The sequence below is a fragment of the Coloeus monedula genome (assembly GCF_965178545.1).
Source record: "Coloeus monedula genome assembly, chromosome: 1".
Taxonomy (NCBI): Eukaryota; Metazoa; Chordata; class Aves; order Passeriformes; family Corvidae; genus Coloeus; species Coloeus monedula.
Genome location: NC_138781.1, coordinates 141,393,881 through 141,416,430, shown reverse-complemented (window position 1 = coordinate 141,416,430; position 22,550 = coordinate 141,393,881). Strand labels below are relative to the sequence as shown.

General features: G+C 39.5%; 1 protein-coding gene across 3 annotated transcripts in view; it reads left to right on the top strand.

Annotated features, from left to right (window-relative positions):
• Nucleotides 1–22,550, top strand: part of RSPO2 (R-spondin 2) — a gene marked incomplete at both ends in the record, with an annotated part of 112,066 nt that overhangs the window by 39,148 nt on the left and 50,368 nt on the right. For 2 of the 3 annotated variants that reach the window (XM_082293459.1, XM_082293458.1), the window contains one exon: nucleotides 16,766–16,954. The exons of the other annotated variant lie outside the window; for it this stretch is intronic. In XM_082293459.1, coding sequence (XP_082149585.1) covers nucleotides 16,766–16,954 — 189 coding nt within the window. The remainder of the gene's footprint in view (nucleotides 1–16,765; nucleotides 16,955–22,550) is intronic. 3 annotated transcript variants of the gene reach the window in all.

The following is a 22,550-nucleotide window of genomic DNA, read 5'->3' as shown; positions in this document are numbered from 1 at the left end:
GGTTTGCAGTGCCTCATTTGAAAATTTTTCAGCATTTTTCAATAGCTGTTTTTTTCAGTGGCTTATGTAATTTTTACATCTGATGGTTTCTAAGATGAAATGTTTTGAGAACTGATAGAGAACTTTGGAGGATTCATTTCTCTTTTATGAAATGCTCCAGAAATGAAATTGTTCTGTTTTTAATAGATTGAACTCTTCTCTCTCTCCCCCCCTCTTTTTAAAATAAAATATAAGTCCATGTAACTTCTTACTTTAAGCCACTGTCAGAGATAGTGAAATTCTATTATCTCACTTTTAAGAGAGGAAAGAGTAAGAAAGGAAAGAGTAAGAAAGGTTAAAGTTATTTACCCAAGTTGTAAAAACAGCTGTGCCCAAATTATTGCTTGAACTTAGGTGTGTCTTATCCTAAACTAAGGGCTCCCTAATTAGTTCATTCCTCCTCTCAGAGGTACAGCCTTTTTAATAAAAGGGAATAAAAAGGAAAGTGATTTAATTAGCAAATCATAATTTGTTTTATTGCGACCAGGAAGGACTGTTATTAACATACATTGACAAGTATTGTTACCTTTTACTCAGATGTATGCAGACGAAAGATTCAAACTGGCACAAAGCACTCAGATTCAGAGGTTACTAAACTATGTGTCACACAGACTACAGCAGTGAGCAAGCAGCCCCAAAACACTTCTGGTCCTTGGAAAAGTGAGAATTAACTGGATGAAAATTGCCCATATAGTCCCAGCCATGCCAAATGCTGCAAGTCTAAGCTGATTTGATGGAAGAAAATTCCATTCTGTATGTAATCTGATAACTAGCTTGACTCTGAGTATGTTGGAGACATATATAAATTAGACACGAGTTTTGATCTAGCATATTATTTGCCCCTCGTTATGGTCAGTCTATGCTCATTCAGAGGAAGAAAAATAAGTTTCCTTCATTCTTGGGAAACGATATCTGTTGGTTTCATGTTAAAGTTAGTAACCTTTTAAGGTTATTGGCTGGGCCCTGAAGTATGAAATTATGTGTGATTTATAACTAATGTGTCTCTGCCCTTTTCAAGAGGTATCTCTGGGGGAAATTGTTAGCTGGTTATTGGCCAGTAGGGGATATTGTCTTGTTCTTTCCTGTATCTCATCTCATTTGAGCTGAGTTGCATTGCTACCTATAGGTCTTTTCCTCTGGTGAGCAATTTTTGTCTCTTAAGATGACTCACTTTGTGTGGGAAAGGGTACTTCCAGCTGTGAAGATATTCTTTTTGTTACCGTATTTGCAGTTACAGCACATTTCCAAAAATGCTTTTTGTTTTATTCATTGATACTTGTTGTCTCCCTCCATGGGAACTCCTGTGTGAAGGAATATACCTGGACATCCAGAAAACTTTGCATATCCCCATGTGCTTTGTTATCTATTCCTCCTTCATCAAAGTGTGTTGCACATCATGTAGCTCAAGCTGCCTCCTTCTACAGGCAAGAAGTGAAATCTGATACTTCACATGCAGGTCATAGGACCACAGGGTGAATCAACCTGGAAGTGACCTCTCTGGCAGGATTTTGACTTCCCTTAGCAATCTCCTGCTCAAAGCAAGGTCAGGTGTGATGCCAGATCACGTTAGTTGGCCTTTATCTTGTTGGGGCTTGAAATGGCTGTGCCTTTGTTTAACTGTTCAGGAGTGTTGTGATACCACTTGGAGTCCTGGACTTACTGGAACTGAGTAACTCTTGGAGTAACCACAGCATCCATCTAGCTTTCAATTTCCTTCCTGGGCAAGGATAAGACAGTATTTCCTCTCTGCATGGTGCTTCAAGAAAGTTTTGACAAAAATTCAGCTTAAGTTGTAATGCATTCAGCCCAAGAAGCCAACCTGGAACCTTAAGTGCTATCAGTTTTCTAGTGCAAACATAATCATTACCCACTCTCTGCCAGCTGCTGTACTGAGGAAAGGCAGTGCTGTGACTACACAGTACCCAACTCAGTTTCCCTTCAGACAAACCATATCTACCAGGAAACTACTGGCTTAGTTCTCCACAAAACTGTGAGGAGCAATTTTACTTCTGTGTGGTCCACGTGTCATTCTCAACCTGATGATGATGCCTAACCTGAAACCCAGGTTGCCTCCATCAGGCTTGGTCATCTAGCAGATCTACTTGTAGAGGCCCCCACTGAAGCTTAGGTCAGAGCTAGCTTTGCTCAATGTAAAACCTGTGCAACATTTCTTCTGCAAAACTTCTGATATTGTGAATACAACCTTACATGCATTTTAAAGTTTCCTACTTAGCTACTTATAGCTAAGGACATTAAATCTTCCAGACTATTCACAGCTATCTAAACCTTGAATTTCTTCATTCCTAGAGGCTACCACTTTCTGTGCCTTTCCATTTAATAGTGGTCTTTAAAATAAAAAAAGCAAAACCTCCATTTACATGCTGTTCACTATTTCAGATGTTTGCTATTTATGAAACACTAAGCAGTGTGTTCACTGCTATATAATCTGGAGAAATAAGGCATTTTCTTCACTGTTACAGATCTACAACTGCAATCAAGCATTTATTTGTTTCCTTTGTCATTTCCTTTATGTGCCAGTTCTGTTGAACAGTAAAATGTGACAGTATCAATAGTTAAGGTGTAGTCATTACTTTAGTGATAGCTAATATAGCAAAGAAAGTAACTACTTAGTCTTTTCCTGTTTATTTCTGCTGGAATTTCTGTATGGAATTTCTGTTTAGCTTCAGAGTCCACACTTGATAGCTATGACTTTTAAAGTATGTTTCATTTCATCTTCCAGGAAGTGAAAAGAAAGACTTTGCATAAACTCATTCTCTACCTACATTTTTTTTCTCTATTCCTCAGTCTTTTCCACCTTTTTTAGGAATTGTTCAGTAAAAATATGAAAAGGTAAAGTGAAGTATCTCCCATCATGCATAAAGTCTTTTTGTATATCATTGTACTTTGGGTCTTAAGCAGAGTGTTCTGGATCTTCATGTCTATAGCTTCAGTGCTGCCAATAATGTTTTGTCTTCAGTGGTTTGGGTGGATCTGGATTTGGAACTGTGTTTTTGTTGGAATGCCTCTATGTTGGATCCCTGCAGTTCTCAGTGCTTGAAAAAATTATGACTTAGAATGGAAGACAAAGTAAACCCACCATCAAAGGGGAAAAATTAAATCTCTGTTTATTCACCTGCATACTAAAGATGAATCTTATTCACAGCAGCTAGCTGAAATATTCTAGATATTAAAAGGCTTGGAAAAAAATGACTTTTTAAAAATGTCTGGGACTTTGTTCCAATAGGATTTGTGTCCCAGATGTTGATTTGCAGCAGCAATATGCTGGATGAAATCTGCTGTTCAATGTGCTATCAGAGAGTGGTACAGAATACATACATGGGAGAAATGCATTTCTGTGCAATTTTGTAATTAAGGAGTAGGCTGTGACAGCCTATGCATTTCTGAATGACTGTAGTATGAAAATCTGAAATGGAAAAGTCTGAGAGTGGTGTCCAAGTGACTTTTAACCACCTGAGAGGTAAAAAAACCCACTGCCTTGTGGACTCTACTGTCCAGGCCTCCCCACCAGCATGATGTTATGAGGAAAGAGTAAAGGAGTGTTTGTTGTTTTAAGTTTTGTTCCCCTTTGCAGCTTTCCCACCAGCACTATATAAAAAGAGGTATAGTAAGTCTAGCTTCTAGACTCATAGACTTCTTCTTGCTTCTAGAAGAAGCAGGACTATTTTTCTGTATTAGAAATGTAACTACCAGCCTCTGTTTGAGCATCTGCTCGTGCTTCCCAATGAAATTTATTTTCAATGGAAGGTAAATAAAATGCCCACTTGAAATAAGCTGGGGAACATGGTGATTTTCATGTACTATCTTCCCTGCATATCTCTTCCCACATACAAAGCCTAGAAAGAACTCCTGTGCCTCATATATGGGTAAGACATAGTAGATGTAAGTGAAAAAGAGATAAAGTCTCAGCTGAGGAATGTGATTTTTCAAAAACCTGTTTGGGAGGACACAGCAATTGGTTTTGAAAACCCACAATTTCTGCTGTAGATGGTTAAGGTCAGCTCCTGCAGGCTCTGAGCAGCCAGGCTCTTCAGTAGACACTCTCCTGGCGAGACACACTGTCTGCAGCGGAACTGAGACTGGTGAGTGACTGCATGGTGGCCTGGTGGAAGGGAGCCATAGCTGCTCCTTCATTGAAACCAGCCTGCTGGGCCACTGTCCTGTGAAAAGGGGAGATTTCCTCAACCCTTAGTATTTCATTTGTCTGTCGGTGTCCCAGGAAAGCCAAGACCCTTGTGTCTGACCAGTCTGTCATTGTCCCACTACAGGGACCCTTCACTGAACAGTCCTTCTGGGTCAGAGGGTTGTCTGGCTGACTTAGGCAGGGACACACACCAAAAGCACAAAGGAGACCCCTCAGTGGGTCTTCCCACTTTATTTGAGTGTGTTACCTGCTGCCGGTGACTGCTTGTGCCCACGAAGGATTCACACTAACAGTTTATGTAATAATACTCTTTATTTATATAAAATTGTAACAGGTTAAAGTTTGAGGATTGCCAGTGATCTGACTGCAAAAATTTATTCAAAGCAATATCTCTATTCCCCAGTAAAAGTATTCAGCCTGAATAGAGTATGGTTCTTACCCAACAGGCATCCCACTGGGGGAGAAAACAGGTTCAGCCCATTGACTGGTCCCAGCAATTACAATGGAGTCTTCCCTAACTTTTCCTCATTCTCAGCTTACTATTTCTTTATGTTTAGGTGGAGCTTGAGTGGCTCTAGTCAGATATACCTTTTTTACTGAGTGGTGTAAAATTATCTTGCTTTGCGTTTAAAAATACAGTAAAAAAATATAGAGCACATATTTAGTGAGGGGTGGTCATATATTGGAGTTGGATAACTTTGGATGGAAGTTAGTATTATAATTAGGTTATAATGAACCAAGTTCATCCGAGGAGAGCAGTTTCACCACACTTGCTGACTCAGCAGCTGGACATCTTCTCCTATCTCCCCTGGCTGACAGGTGCTGTGCACCTTATCAGCTGCAAAGTACCATCGAGTTCCCCTCCCTGCAAGGATTTCTACTGAGCCTGGCTGCAGTGTCTCCACTCTGCTCCACTCTCTGTTCCATCCCTCCTGACTGCAGATCGTGTGTATGGGGAGTCATTGTGGAGCATTCCATCCAGGGAGCAGCAGCTGCATTTTACTCTGTAATTTTCATACCATTACTTCTGTAAGGATGTGAATGTAACTTCTCAGTTTCTTCTGATTTTACCCCCAGTCATCTTTCCACTAAGGCAAAAGAACCCTGTCACTGCATGAAAGGCATTTCAGAGAGAGCTGAACATTAGGGTAAATCTGAGGGGGAGAGCATACTGGGCGTCTGGCCTCTGTCCCATCATTTGATTTGTGCAGTCGTCATCAGATGTAAATAATCTGTGCTGTTGCCAAAACCAATGATTGTGGTGCTCTTCCTCCCTGTCTGAATTGCTGGGATTTGAGGAAGAACAGCAGCATCTTTTTAAGGAGTGGTTTTGGGGGATTTCTACATTTTATTTTATAGACATGTAAAAAGGAGAAAGTGTTATTAATGTAAAATCTAAATAAAAGCATTTGGGAGACAAGTTATCCTTCAAAAGTATTGCATGTTAAAAGTCCTCTTGAGTTTTATGTTTGGAGTTTCTTGAGGTTACTATACATGAAGCTACTGACATTTCATCACATTGTCTGGGACTTAAAAAATATCCTAGAACCCAGTGGGAGTTTATGCAAAGCTTATATCATGAATATTTTTACAGAGACCAAAGATGCCAGATAAGAAAAAGTCTTTGGAGATTTGGAGTAAACAAAACTGCCTAGAACTGTGCAAATAGTACAGCAATGGGCAGGTATTGTCTATATTTCAGTATTGTTAGACTGTAGGGTTTATAAAAAAGCGTCAATCTATCAACTCAGAAGGACTCTTCTTAGTGTGATGACAACTGAAGCAGCCACTTTAAAAAACAACTTTAGTTGATTAAAAGAAGTGGCTGGTTCATTTGTTGGAGTAATGCAATTTCCTACTATATCTGAAATGGATTGGCCTATAAATTAAAACTCAGAAATGGAATTGGCAACATACACGTGAATGTGCATAATGTAAGGCTTTTGAATATCAAATAGGAGTACTTGGTGGGGAGTGAGTGGGGAACTAGGCTTCAAAATAATGACCTGTGAGTGGTATTTGTGAACCAGTTGGTTGGTAAGGCTTGGTTGTTGGTTTTTTTTTTTCTGAACAGGCTCTGTATCTGTCCTGTTTGCATGAACACAATGGAGGATGATTTTTTTTAGTTTATTTTATTTTACCTTTTTTTTGTCTCTGAGTACACTGTGTTGTGATGCTTGGAACTTTTACCACCAGTGTTTCGAGTGTGTGTGTTGAATTAGTCACAGCTGGAAGACCTAGAATAAAACTGGTCAATCTGTGAATAGAAAATACCAATAAAAGCTAGAATTTCCTAGGACATTGCAACAGGGAGTATGACACTTTCCTCTCTCTGTCTATTTCTGTAGTTGTTTTTTTAGGAAGGCAGGTGATGGGGTGGTGTTTGTGACCTGCAACAGATGGTCTGTATTTTTTTTCCATCCTGTAGACAGAATGAACTTCCCATGGATAAAATGTAAGTTGGTGACAGCTCTGGATTTCCGTACTGGAAAGACAAGTACCATCAGTGGGGAACACTGGGGAAATGCAAGAGGTCTGAGCAACCAGACTGCTCAATTTTCAGGGGAGGAGGAAATGTCTAGAAGCTACACAGAGAGAAATTGTGGAGGAGAATTCACATCACAGGTAGAAGAAGGAAGCAGCATTCAGTGGAGTTAAGGCAAATGAGGACTGGTAGACTGTGAACAGTGGACAGAAGAAGCCAAGAGGAGTTAAATGTTTCCAGATGACAGTAGGTATACAGAAAGTGAACTGTGAAAGATACCTTTAAAAGCTCCAGATGGTGAAATGAAACATGGCTGAGATATCTCTATCAGTAGCAGTTCATCTCAGCTGGAAAGAAAATCAGTAATGTTCTCAAAACATCTAAGTAGCCAAGCATCCTGAAACCAACACACGCCATTTTATTGGTAGACTTCAGAACTTTGTAGTCAGTATGCAGTGGTGCTAATGCCTCGACTCACTAAATATTGCAAGGTATCTCAACATGTAAATGATTTCTCGAGGCTTGCCAGGGTGCTGAAGGAGAGTAATATCAAACTGATCCTCACAGTGGTTCTCCATGTCATGGTGGTGGGGAAAACCATACAGAAAATCCTGAAAGTATTCAGCTGGATAGCTGTGTAGCAACAGTGAAATGTTTTGATTTGGAAGTGGAATAAAAGGCCACTGTCTTTTGAGTATAGATGGAATGAAGACAGATCTTTTGGAGGACTACACTAGAATAACCAGAAGGACATTATGTCAGTAATGAGATAATGAAATGAGCTGATAAGTTTAAGCATGAGAGTAGTTTAAGCATAAAATTATGATATTGAAAATATAATGAAGACCTCCAAAGGAAGTGAAGGGATAATAACCAGGCAAAATTTGATGAGATTTATACTAAATTCATTGAAGTGAAATGCCACCCTACAGTTAACCTGTCTTCAGAGGAAGAGTGGGGAACGTGGGTTTTCTCAGTTGTGGACAGCTTCAGAGAAAATGATCCTGAGTAGTGAAGGCCCAGTGCCCTGAGAAGGATCTCCTGTATAACAAAAAAATGGCTGCTTCCTACCCAGAGCAACATGGTACTTGAGAAATAGTATCTTTGTGGTCAAAGAAATTTACCTAACACAGGAATGTTACAGGAGAGTAAAATCTAGGAAAAGTAGAGAAGTTATATCACTTCTTTATTTGGAATTGGTACGATTGCTTTTCCAATGCTGAGCTTTATTTTAGTGTCCATAAGCCTGTTGATAAAATTGTAAGAGATTGATCAAAGGACTGGATATTTTGCCTTGTGGTGAGACGTTCTGGAATCTTGCTCTGTTTATCTTACCCATGAGAAGGCTAGGACTTGACCTGATCAGAGGGTCTGCATTGGGAAAAAAATGTTGAAAAACTGTTAACAAACTGGCAGGCAAAGATATAAAAAGGTCCAGTGGTTCATCCTTGAAGTTCAAAATTCCACTGCACATTTTCAACAGTGTGAGTGATTAGCCCCTATGATATCTTAACAAAGGTTGTGGTGGTTTCCTTACCACTGACAATTTAAAAATTAAGATTGAATGGTTTCTTAAATGATATGTTTCAGTAAAGCAGAAGTTCTGTGGCTTATTTGTACAGGGCATTGGCCTAATTGTTCATAAAAATCCCCTTTGACCTTAAATTTTTAAATTCTCTTAATTACTAGAAACAAACTCGTCTCTTTTTTTTTTTTTTTAATTGAAGTTTTCTGCCTAAAACTTACCTTTGCTTTTACAAAGTTCTCATGAAAAATAGGTATTTTTCTTGGCCATCTTCTGTTCATAGCCCATCAGATGTTTTTCCACTGTAGTGAACTTACAGTGTTAGAGTCTTAGTACCTTGGTATACTATGTAGTGTTGGTTTATCTATAAAGCTGTATTTTTTGTTCCATTCCTTGGTGCCCTGAAGGCATATGCCAAGCATGAGTGTATTTTATTGAGATAGGTATGGGATATCTTCATAGCATTAATTGAATTCAGGATTATGAATTCTACTATTTTGCAAAAAGTGCAGTTTGTAGTGGTCTTTTAGTTCCTCGCCTCCTGTGAGTCCCGTCTGCACATCTTATGTTTACAGTCGTGTCTTGGAGACATTTCTGCTAGATCTGTACTAAAATCCAGTTGCCAACAGTGCTGAGGCTGTAATCCCAGTTAGGGTGAGAGTGTCATTAAGATGGCCAGTGCATCAGCAAGCCCAGTTTCTGACTTCAGAGAGCTCAAAAGACCAAAGACTGCCAAAGAGTGACCCAGTGACCAGATAGCAAGTGATGTTAGGGACATAGTGAACAAGTTAGCCTGGTTCTCTAAAGAAATGTTGTCTACAGAATGACTTTTCTACTGCTTGTTTCTCTGCCAGGATCTCCTCTTTCTCCAACTGGTTTTTGATTCATTTGTCTATTTCAGCCTGGTTTTTACGGAAGCATAAAAATACCAGGCTCTTGTGGTGAGCTGAAGCACCAGGTTCAAAAGAGCTTTGTGGAACCCAACAAATGGGTATACAAGAAAGACACAAATTTGAAACAGTTGTGGTATGGACTGCAGGACAGTAAGATAACAGAAAATCAGATGCTCTAAGTTCTCTTACTTACAGAACAACTTGTATTCTTGTGGGGAACAGGCTAGACTAATTTTGTACTGTTGATTCTCTTGTGATTTCAAATAGTCATAACAACTCACTTAAAACTGCTTCAGCAATGTGGCTTAAATACATTTGATCTAGACAAGAGTTAAAGTAATTAGCTGACATTTGATTTTACTTGATATGGATCCAAACCATGAAACTTTGAACACCCTTAGGGTTCAGAAGTGTTTCATTCAGTGTTTGGGTACTAGTCTGTGTTCTCAAGTAACCTTTCCAAACTTGGCAAAGTTAATACCAGATTTAAAAGAAAGGCACTACATGGGGAATCAAGTCTGTAAATGCTTTTTCTTTAACTATAGAGATGCTCTGGACTATAGTTGTAGAAGTAGAACGAATAGAAAATGCGTTACCTGTATTAAGGTGTGTGCTTGTGTTTATATGCAGTGTTCACACCTGTGATCCTACTTATGTGGCTGTACAAAACGTTACTCCTGCTGCAGGGATCTTACAGTCTTAATGGATAACCAGGGCAATCATGTGCTTTGGGAGCCGGAGGATGGTGCTAACTTAGAGCATGTGTGCATTTTCAGTTTTATGATGTGACGACAGCAGCACTCTGACACTGGTTAACATTTGTGGGCCTTGTGGAAGGAGCAAGTCTCCATGAGGGATTTGGCTGGAGGAGACCTGCCTGCCCTGCATGGCACACGGAGATGAGGAGGGTGTTCCAGGCAGGGTTGAAATAAGGATGAACAGCATGATGTTTTACATTGCATGTGATGCAGTCAGTAATCTGGAATGTAATAGAACATATTTCATAAGCTTGTTATTTTTTCTTGTAGTCTAATATAGAGGGAAAATAAAAAGTTATGAAGAAATTTAAAAGGAAGTGTATAGATGTTTCTGTTGAAGGCGGAGGCGTTCACTTCCTCTTCAAAGAGCAATTATATGCGAACTGGAAAAGCTGTATGTGATAACAATACATTCAATTTGCTATGTTAAGAAACCAAGATGGGAAGGGGAGAATTCGAGGCAGGGAGGATTTTGTGGGATTTAATTATGGCCTATGTATACAGGGGCAAAAGAGGCACAGTTAAGTAGGTATCTTCAAGATGGCATCCTTATGTGACACCAAAACCAGTTCTGTGGTATTTGTTTTGTTAACATATATATTCATTGTCCAAGTAATTTGTTAGTAGATCATATCACGATTTTCCCTGGCTCCGGGACAAATTGAAGTAGTGGAAAGGTTGCAGAATCCAGAGCTTCCCATGAAGCTCTGAAGGTAAAATAAGCAACAACAATGTGGAAGAATACCAATTCAGTGATACACATTTTACAGTAACTTACTGTATGCAGATTACCCAGAAATTATTCAGTTTGATGCCTAAGCAGCACAATGGGAAGTTTTCAGATTCTTTCACAAAGTTTGCTCTCTGTAATACAACATACAAATCATATTATTTTCCCCTTACCATTTGTACTAGTTTGAAAGCAAACCAGTGAGGGATTCCAAGTCTGAATTACAATTTAATAGGAAAATTAAGATAAAGTCAATAATACAGAAACACTGGTTTAAACTGACAGAGTCAGGATACAACCTGACACCCTGTTGGTCAGGGTGGTGGTAGCGGTCTAATTAAGTGGAGGCTGCAGTCCTGTTGAAAGGATAGATGTTCTGTTGAAGCAGTGATCCTGTAGAAGGGTCTGGTCTTCCTCTGAACGTCCAGTGGTGGTTATGTAGCTCTTGTCCTCTGGGAAGGCAGTAGGTAAGGGCTGAGTGTGGTGTTCCAAACCTCAGATTGTATCCAGGATGGAATGCTTGGTTCCTCCCCCTGGGCGGAGCATCTTACAATGGGATGATGTAATTCTATGAGTCATGCAGTGAGGCTTGATGGCCCATGAGCAGAAGATATCCCCTGCAGGGAGTTATCAGAGATGTGTCATGGAAGAGACAAAGAACATTGCCCCACCTGGCTTTAACAGCTTATGCAGATGGTGATAGAATACATACTTTTGGTTACATATTACATTGTAACCTAAGATACCATCATAATTCTTCAGTGATTTTTAATTTCTTAATGTGCTAAAGAAAGAAAAGAGCTAGGAGACCAACAGGGAAATTCATCAATATGTAACCATTAATTAAATGATGATTTTGAACACTGCTGTCCGAATTCAATATGTGAGTTAAATAATTGTTCATTTAAGTAACAATAAATACAATATACCTTATATCTGAGGATTTCATAGTTTACAAGTTGTGAATCTCACAACATTCCTATTAGAGGATAAAAAATTACAGGTGTAGAAATAAGAAAATAATTTACTAAGGCTGCTCAGGAGATGAAGAAGGAGGAGGGGCCAGATGTCATAGTTTGGGAAACCTATACAGTTTACAGAATTACTATATTACTGAACACTTTCATATATCTTGAGTTGGCCTTAAACTGTGGAAGATGTGCCATCCATTTCCTGAACAAATAATAGGATAGGATAAGTGAAGATCATTTAATGCTTTTATCTCCTTTTCTATGGAGCTGAAGCCCAGAGGAGTCAGCATAATTAAATTTGCCTGCAGAAAAAAAAGGTTATCAATAAAGGCATCTTACCAGAAACAGACAGAAAAGGTGCTTGGGAAGAGTAACATGTGGCAGTAATAAAGGAAAGTTGGACAATAGGTCCAATTTAGACACATTTTGTGGCCAAGAAATCAGAATTTTCATGGAGATCCATGAGAGAAGATGGCCAAGAAACCTACATGGGCACCTGATATGTATCTGCTCCAGAGCCTAATTTTTGCTCTGCAAGATCATAGAATTGTTTAAGTTGGAAAAGACCTTTAAGATCATTGAGTACAGCCATTAACCCAGCACTGCCAAATCCACCACTAAACCCTGTCCCTAATCACCACATCTACACATCTTTTGAATAACTCCAGGGATGGTGATTCAAACACTTCCCTGAGGAGCCCTTTTAAAGGCTTGGCAACCCTTTCCATGGAAAAAGTTTTCCTAATACTCAATCTAAACCTCTCCTGGCACAGCTTGAGGCCATTTTCTCTCATCCTCTTGCTTGTTACTTGGGAGAAAAGACTGAACTCCACCTTGCAAGGACTTTCTTTCAGGAAGTTGTAGAAAGTGGTGTGCCCCCTGAGCCTCCTTTTCTCCATGCTAAACAACCCCAGCTCCCTTAGCAGCTCCTCATAGGACTTGTGCTCCAGACCCCTCACCAGCAATGTAGCCCTTTTCTGGACTTGCCCAGCACCTCAATGTCTTTCTTGTAATAAGGGGCCTAAAACCCAGCACAGGTTTTGAGGTGCAGCCTCACCAGTGCCCATTACAGAGGGACAATCACTGCCCTGATCCTGTTGGCCACACTATTTGTGACACAGGCAAGGATGTCATTAGCCTTCTTGGCCACCTGGGCACATGCTGGCTCATATTCAGCCACTGGGCAGCTTTCCAGCCACTCTTTCCCCAGCCTTTAGTATTTCATGGGGTTGTTGTGACCCAGGTGCAGAACCCAGCATTTGACCTTACTGAAACTTATACTGTCAGCCTTGGTCCACAGATCCAGCCTGTCCAGATCCCTCTGCAGAGCTTTCCTACTCTCCAGCAGATCAACATTCCTGCCCAATTTATGTCATCTGCAAACTAACTGAGGGTACCCTCAATCCCCTCATCCAGATCATTGATAAAGACATTAAACAGCACTGGTGCCAGGACTCTGCCCTGGAGAGCACCATTAGTGACCAGCTGCCAGCTCTGTTTACCCCCACTATCTAAGCCCGGTCATCCGGCATGGTTTTTTACTGAATGAAGAGTACACCCATCCAAGCCATGAGCAGCCAGTTTCTCCCAGACAAAGCTGTGGGAAATGGTGTGTAAGGCTTTACTGAAGTCCATGTAGACAACATCTGCAGTCTTTCCTTCATCTATTATGTGGATCACTTTGTCATAGAGGTAGATGAGGTCAGTCAGGCAGGACCTGCCTTTCATACCATGCTGGCTGGTCCTGATAAGATGGTTGTCCTGTATGTACTTCATGATGACACTTAAGATGATTTGCTCTATGACCTTCCCCAGCACTGAGGTAAGACTGATGGCCTGTAGTTCCCTTATCCTCTTTCTGACTCATCTTGTAGATGGGTGTTACATCAGCCAACCTCCAGTCAGCTGGGACCTCCCTGGTTGATCAGCAAATGATTTTCCACCAGCTCCCTCAGTATCCTTGTGTGAATTTCATCCACATAAAATTGGATGGGCCTAAGTGGTGTTGCTGACCATTTCCCCTTGGATTGTGAAGGCTTCATTCTGCTCTCTGTCCCTCTTCCAGTTCAGGGGGCTGGGTACCAGAAAAAGACTGGTCTTGAGGGTGAGTGATTGTTAGATGTCTCACAGTGAGGCCTCCCAGAAACAGAGACTAGACAGGAGTAAAGGAATAAAAGTAGGTATTTATTTGAAAGGCCTTCAAAGGTACCCACTGGGGAGCCAGGGGCTATTACCAAGATGGACCCCAAGATGGACAACAGGTCACGAGTTCTTCACACTTTTATAAGTTTGGTTCATTTGCTTATCAGGGTTAATTCTTCAATTAAAGCTTCAGTTAATGATGTAATTTCCCCAAGCTTGCCCCTCCCTTTAGAGGCTTTTGGTTTATACTTTTTGGGCCTAGGATGGTCTGAGTGTCCTTGGAGAGCAGGCCTGGAGAGGCTTTGTTATGTCTACGTAGCATGAGAGAGCAGAAGTAAAAAGGCTACAAGAAACTTCAGAGTTACACACTAAGCAGTACAGAATTTGAAAAATATGTAAGTTAAAACCATCACCAGCTACTTACAGAATATTTCATCTGCCTCTTTATCCTGGCTGGGAGGTCTGTCACAGACTCCCACCATGATACCTGCCTTGTTGGCCTTCCCCCTGATTCTTACTCACACTCAACCCTATCCTCACCATCACTAAGCTCTAGAGAATCAAAACACCCCTGCCTCCACTGAGATGGCAGACTGACAGACCTTGCTAGTACCCTGTTCCTCAGACACAGGTGTACTGCTCCCGGACTTTAGTGAGCCTTGTTTTATCCTTTTCTCCCCTCAAATATCTTTAAAGCTTTTTCAGTGAGCCCTGCTAACTCCTGTGCAAAGATCTTTTTCTCCCTTTGAGACAGGTTTACCCTGTCTGTTGCCAGCAGGCCTGCTGTTTTGTTCCCTTTCACTATATCCATATGTATAGCCTTTATCTGTACCCATATATATCCATATATATGTGTGTGTATATATACATATATATATATATAGTAGCCCTTAGCTATATTCATGCTGTTCAGCAATTGCCTTGGCCCTAAGTCAAAAACATATACATGATTTCAGCTGTTTTGAACTCCAAAACCACTCTAAGTGGTGAATAAGTTCAGGCATCTTGCATCCTTGCTTTTGCTTTGTTCCTTTTAACTCTTTTGTTAAAGGCTTCTCTGAGGAACCTTGAATAAGCTGGAGGTAAAGATTTCCTGAGGGTGAGATCCCAGGAGACTAAAAGAGAAGTCAGAAGTCTACAGGATTGCCCACCATGTGTTAAACGACAATTGCTTTGGAGTACATGGTCACATACTATTTGATGTGGTTACAGTAAGGCAGTCCCTGCCAACAGTGAGATGAGGGATGCATTCATGCCTAGCTCATCATTTGTTTGTTTCTCTTCTGGTATGTCTTTGAAGAAGTGGGTTGTGAATGAAAATAGTTACAAGATGAACTGTAGGAAAAGTTATATCTCAAGTCTTTTGGGCAACAGGAGATGGGGACAGTGTTAGGAGTGTAAGGCAGTTGGTCTGTTAGGGTGTCTCATTACAAAAGGGTTAACAGTGTGCTGGAGAATCATACATATACCACAAAGGGTAAGGATACTTTTCCCATCAACAAGGATCTCACCTAGTGAGACTGGTAGCAGAGGACTCCAACACTCAGAAAGTGTCCCACTGACTCAGCTGTTTCACACCAGATTGCTTCACTTCTTGTCCTGCCTGCCACCCACTAGGATTATTTGTACAAGATCGGAGTTGAATGCTGTCATGCTGAACTTAGTGAGTCCTGTATGGGGGATGGGAGCAGAGAAGGAATTGGAATGTGGTGTGCAGATGTGTGAAGGTGAGAGTAAAGCTTATCAGCTACTGGTTCCAGAGGGTGGTGGGCTTTTCCTTGTTTTTTTCCTGACTCTGGTGGTGAAGTCATCAGTTGAACAACCTCAATTATCCAGCCATACAGGGTAAAAGTACCAGATCACTACATTAGGGTGTGAATACTTTTAAATATTTAAAAATATAACAATTAAACATAGGCCCTTTTAGTGAGCTGCTCTCTGGGTGGCCTCTATTAAAAACCTCTTGAGATCACAAAGACACTTTCCTTTGTTGCATAATATTTTTTTTTTCATTTTCAGTAAACCAGGTTTGAACCGGAAAATTTCTGTGAAGACCTGTAGCCAATTTAATATTTTAAACAGACCTGTTAAGTTATGCTGATTTCAGGAATATCTTGAGCCATCCTCCCTCTGCTAACCTGCAGTGCTGACCCGGCAAGAAGAACTAGACAGCCCATGGGAACAAAGGAGTGTTCTGCAGCTCTGCAGAAAGGCAGGAAAATAAAAGCTCATAAGAGCAAAGAGTGATGTGGCTGAAGTTTGTGTTACAGTTATCAGCCAAGTAATTTAAAAGAAAAAAAGAAAATAATCCAACAAAATCAGAGCGTAGACTTGAATGCACAGCACTTGGTGACCCAAAATGGTAATCTACACTAAATGCTCCTTTGGTAATGTCTGTGCATATGGTTTTCAGCCCATTTGGGGTAAAACTTTGTAGAAGAAGGCTCTTAGAACTTAAAACTGCTACTCTTCTTGGAAAAATTTGTCTTGATACTCAGATCAAGAAGAGTCTGCAAGAAGACAGCTGTTCTAGGACCCTGAGAGCTAGGGGACAGCACACATTACTAGTGCTGTACGTGTTCTGCAGAGATTTCTGTACTCTGAATATTGCTCACTTCACAAATCAGAAATTGTGTCAGTGGTGTTGCTTGATTTCCCTGGGCATATCATTCCATGTGCGTACATCAGGGTGCTGAAGTTCTTATAGTTTGTTGCTGATTTGTGCTTATGTCCCCAGTTTCAAACTAGAATCCAGCATTGCATTTTTATTTAACTTTATACTGTGAACTTTATAAAGCTTGGTCTCTGCTTCCCTGTGCCTGTGTTTTAAATGTGTGTAAAATCATTAAATTGCCCTACACATAATTAAAATGTAGAGATTGCATTTTTTTTTATTCAGTGCCAGTGTAGATGTCTGAAAGTGAGTGCACTTTCAGAACCTTCCTTTTGAAACTTTTTGTAGTCATGCAAAAGATGAGTAACACTTTAGAGGATAGAGGACCTCCAGCCAAAATGCTTTTCAAATGATCTTGAAGTGTAATTTATCTTCTTATTTTGCAGCTAACTATGGACCAAATCCAATTTGCAAAGGTTGCTTATCTTGTTCAAAGGATAACGGGTGCATCAGATGCCAACACAAGTTATTCTTCTTCCTGCGAAGAGAAGGGATGAGGCAGTACGGTGAATGCTTGCATTCCTGCCCATCGGGGTACTATGGACTTCGAACGCCAGATATGAACAGATGTTCAAGTGAGTTATTTTTTGAACCCTTACACTCACTTTTGTAGAAAGGCCATAATTCATGCTCAGTTTTTAAGATGATATGTTGTGGAACAGAGTTTTATTTTCACAGATGTCTCAAGATCATCATAAAACCTCTTTCGTAAAGAAGGTCCCAGCTCATTCTGAGATATATAACATTCAGTGGATTAAATAGTTGATGAATTGACCTATTTTGTATTTTTGTTATTATTATTGGTTTAATTAGAAGGTTAATTTAGGAAAAAATATATGATTCAATCAGATAGTCCTAGTTTTAAGAAACAAATTCCCACTATATGAAAATAAAAAGGATTAAGAATTAATTTAACATGTAGGTAGAAGTCAGTATAAACACTAACGTATGGGTGGGCTTCTTGTCATACTTTTTGTTCCCACACAAATTTCAGGTGACCAGACACCTCACGCCAGACATGCTTTAATATGTAAGTGTTGCTAATTTAATAAAACAGATGCACTATTACAAACAAACAAACAACCTTTCACTTTTAGTGAAGCATTTTATTTGGAAATTTACAACCTGCTAATGTGCAGCAAGATTCCCTGTTTGCATGTTTGTGCCTAGAAGCACAACTGTTAAAATCCTCGAGTGCTCTGGTATCTCACATTATTTCACCTCTGTCTGGCAGTTGTGCTGACTCGTATCGATTTTTCCATATGCTCATATGTGGAGTATTACCCATATGGATTATTAATCATTGCTGTTACCTCTAATTCCTGTTTAGAGAGGGAATGTTTTTGTCATAGTCTAGCCAGAATCAGGTCACCTGACATAAGAACCTGAAGTGAGAAATAGCTTTTCTTTGTTTCCTGCAATAATCAAGTGTCTGTTAAATGTGTGGCACCTTTCCTCTAATGCTGTGCCATGTCATTGGCAACACCGAGCTGTGAGAAAGCTTGTGCTGGTTTCCACATCACACAGTCTTGAGACTCACATGAGGTCACGCAGTGGCAGTCTGGGCTGGATGAAGAGCACTTATGGCCATGCTTGGACCTGTCCCAAACTATCCCATCTCTTTCTTCCCATTCCCTGCGTGGGCTCCCTGGATATAGTATTCTTCTCAAGTGCTGTGTAATATTGCAGAGTGCTGCCTAATCTGTACCAGGTGGTTAAGTTTTGATAAATTGAATGAGACAGTATATGGTTTATGCATCCATTCCGTAAAGTAATTTAGAATCTTGGCCTTAATTTTCATGACACATTTGTGAATTCACAACTTCTCTACGTGAAACCTTTCAAAACTCAGCTGTAAATACTTCCACATAAAAAAATGTTTATGAATATATTTGTAGGTTTAGGAAATAGATTAATTTATCTGTATTAGCCTGTACTGCGCTTGTGAGACAGGCAAAGTAGTCTGTATTGGCAGTATTCTTTACTTTCAAGAAAAGAAAAGAAAAGAAAAGAAAAGAAAAGAAAAGAAAAGAAAAGAAAAGAAAAGAAAAGAAAAGAAAAGAAAAGAAAAAAGAAAAGAAAAGAAAAGAAAAAAGAAAAGAAAAGAAAAGAAAAGAAAAGAAAAAAGAAAAGAGAAAAGGAAAGAAAAGGAAAGAAAAGGAAAGAAAAGGAAAGAAAAGAAAAGAAAAGAAAAGAAAAGAAAAGAAAAGAAAAGAAAAGAAAAGAAAAGAAAAGAAAAGAAAAGAAAAGAAAAGAAAAGAAAAGAAAAGAAAAGAAAAGAAAAGGAGAACAGCTAATTGCAGAAGGTGAAAGGTGAATTCAATGTAATATTTTTTTCGTTTTACTGCTTATGGAAAGTGGCCTTTTCCCCTGAATTACAGGACTGATTTTGAAAAGCGTAAATGCAAGTTGTGTGCAACCTATACTGGCATGTGTTGAGCACTTGATATTTATCTCACCCTCATGCCTTTGACAGTCTCTGCCTGTGAGAATAATGATGCAGTTGCATTTATGGACTGGTCCTGGTTACCCTCTGATGATTTCTGTATTGTATGTTTTTATGTTAGTGTAACTGCTAACTGGTGTATTTATAAATCACTTCCCTTTCTTTCTTGGTTTGATGATCTTCATTTGCACATTGTGGGCACACAGACATTTTGTGGATTGAAGCTGAGTTGAAATAAACATCCTTAAAAATAGAATATGTTTCTTCCTGCTTGATCTTAGATATTCTTACGTATGCTTACAGACTCCATTTCTCAGATAGTATTATCTCAGCTAAAAATAATACAGTTTTTGGCTATGTTAAAATCCTTATGGGAGTTAAAGGGCTTGAATTACATAAACTGAAATAATTTCTTCCCTATTATTGTCTTTATAGAAACAAAACCTGTTTAGCATTTTATTACTGGAACACTTTCCCATTTTTGTTAGAGAAGCTATAGAAGGCATTTTTATGGAAAATGTTGTCTTGATTTTAAAAGCCGAGCATTATTAGTGCCAAATGTAATGCAATAAATACCACAGCCAAGTGCAGTGGCTCTAAAATGATGAAAATTTTGGATTTCAAGACAAATTTTCTTTTCTATCTTTAAGCAGTATGTGTGCCTAGAATTTGCTAAGTGGTTCTAGACTGTTTTTCTCGTAACAATGAATTATGAAATTTGAGAATGCTTGTCTCTAGAAATCAATGTAGAGTTTCCTGCTGGATATGATTTCCACCTTGAACACTGAAGTATAAGAATGCAGTCCTTTTGGACATGAAATTGGAAAGTGTTGAATCTCTTCTGTAGAAGAACACCCAAGAGATGAGCTACGCTTTGTTAGTTTTCCAATAATTTTTTAATAATTAATGACTTTGAACTGAACTGCTCCAACAAGAGATATTTTTCATGAGCAAAAAACAGAACTGTATTTAAAGAGTAAGATGAAACCTGTCACTTCAGTGGTTGGACTGATTAATGGATCAAGCCTATCTTGAACCTTCCAACTTAGTCTGTGGCCGTAGTAACCTTTATCATTTTAGGAGGAGAAACCACTCAGAGATTAGAAATTACAGCTCACTTCAACTTTGGCTGGCTACTTCACTTGTTTAGGTTCACCCTCTTTCTCCTGGGAGAGCCAAACATTGTAGTTTCCCCTTCCATTCACCTTCAGTAAAAACAAGATAAAGAGAAGCTTTTAAACAAATTGGGCATTTATTAAACGTGTAGTTAATTCAATGCATTAAGAAAGGTAATTCATGTTTTTAACATTGTTACACATAGCAGGACTTCATTAATATGTTGTTGCTTGAACTATACTTACGTGGTATAGTAGAGCATATGACCTTTTGAGACTGTTGTAGCCAGTGCAATCGTAGCAGCCAGGGGGTTCAATTACGAAAAAATTCTGGAGAGAATTTGCACAGAAGGTGTTGCTGGTCAATGGCAGATTGGTGAGGAGTGCCAGTGGACATGTCAGGATGGCAGTGTGAAGTTAGATCTGTAGCACCAATGCTGTTCTAGTGAGCAGCAGAGGGATGGGAATAGGAGTTTGAAGGAGTGAGTGTCACGGTCATGGGGACAGTCTGGGGTTTGGTGAAAATATAGAAGAGTCAGAGAGATCTGAGGCAAGAAGAGCAGGGTGCTGTAAGCCAGAGCTCAGTGTGAAAAACCAGAGGGTTAAGGGCTTTGGACCAAGCAACAATTGTCACTCCCCAGGATAACCAACCTCAGAAGTTATGGGCCCAGAGACTTCTCTGGAATGATGCCTCAATGGAAAGAATGAATTTGACTTTCAAAAAGAAAATGTTAGCTGTAGTGAATCATCATCTATTGCTCTGACTTCTTAAATACAAGGATCCTCAAGCAAGGACCCAATTTCAGTGCCAAACTGCCAAACCCTTCAATTTAGGAACGCCATGCTTCCTTTCCTAGCTTCTCTTTGCAAAACATCATCATTTTGCTCTCAGCAGTGCAGGCATTGAGTACCGGTAGTTCAGGACAGTTCTCTTTCTTGGGCATGTGGTTGCTGATTTCCACTCATGCAGATCCCCCCACATGTTTTCAATTCACTTTCCCATGTGTAACTGGTCTTCACTGGTGTCTGCATTTCATGTGGAGCAGAACTTGTGAATCGTTGTTGTTACTAAGATTACTAGGAATTGACCAGCTGTCTTTTCCACTTTGTGTACTACAAAATATCTTTGTTATGAAGGGAGTTATGGATTGATAGTAATCCACATTTATTATGTTTAGAAAGAGACAGTGTAGCAATAGAAATGCTGCAGAATATGGATATTTCATTATTATTATCAGCAAAAAAAATACTTTACAAATGAGCAACTACTTTTTCTTTTTGTGATACATATCTTTTGACCTTAAAATTCATCATACTGCACTTAGTATGAGAAACTAGTGAACGTTATTCTTAAGGTATGTTAAATACGAAGTACATGCATCTCAATATGAAGCATTTTTTTCTTTATTTTGAATTTCAAAGGCATTATATTTCCCTAAAATTCAGCTTATTTTGCCTCACCTTATAAACTGGTGAAGGATAGTATTTGTTTTGATAATGTTGCACTGTGTGTAATGACAGTACAAAAAGAAGCTGCTTACAGAACCACATGCTCTTTGTTGTTGTTGCAGTAAGGGATATGCATGTGTTTAAATTTAATTTTGTTTCTAAATTTGTATTATGAACTCTTAAGCTTTTGATTCCTCCTCTGAAATATAAGTCTCTCAATTCTTTAATGCTTGCTTTGAAGTAAGATGGAATCTCTGGAAAGAAAATTTGAGGTTGTATTTGATGAGTTTCTGTATGAGTGTTAGGATGTCTGAGAGGTCCTGGCTGTGAGTAGAGGGTAGGAGAACCAGTGGGATATAAGGAGACATGATGCAGAGCAGGAATAGAAGGGATTTGAGGTCTGGTAGGGAGCAAATCCTTGATGAGACACTGCAGATTGAATACAAGGGAAAGAAGAGGCAGGGCTCGAGTGTCTGCCCCTCACCTACAGACCTTTTGTAGCTCTGCTAGATGGGAACAGCAGCAGTGGAGCACCCCTCACTTCACCCTCAGGTTCTGGTGATTCAGTTTTCAGCCCTGCCTTCGTTGTCTTGCAGGTGTGGTAGGCCTGTCAAAGGCGTGCGATTGCTCTGGGGGTTTCTTCTGGAGGATTGAATTTTTCACCTCTTCTCCTTCTCCACACCAATTCTGTCTTTCTCTCTCCCCGCCAGCTTCCACTTCCAGGCCTCTCCTCCTTCCTGCTTCTAAAATCTCCCAGGGTGTTGCTCTTGCCTATTTGGAAACCTCTAGTGGGCACCATTTTCTGTTTATTTTTAAAGGGGGGGGAAAAAAAAAAAAACATTTCTGAAGCATACTGTTAGTCACGCATTATCTATTTCTTTCCTCTGAAGAGTTTCTTGGGTCTAAAATCTTAGATATGTTTACCTTGATTTTTTGGTCTTGTTTCCTTTAGGATTTTTTTTTTTTTTTTGGTGTTGTGAATTTCTAGGCAATCTTTTAAGTGGAATAAAAAGAATATGCAAACTGCATCATCTAGCTACTGATATTATACAGAAAATGAGAGAAATTGAAGTAAAAAAATTGATTTTGACAAGAGTCTGGTTCAGATGAAAAAATAAGTTTTGTCTTGTTCCAGTTTACTATAATTATTTCAGCTAGCTA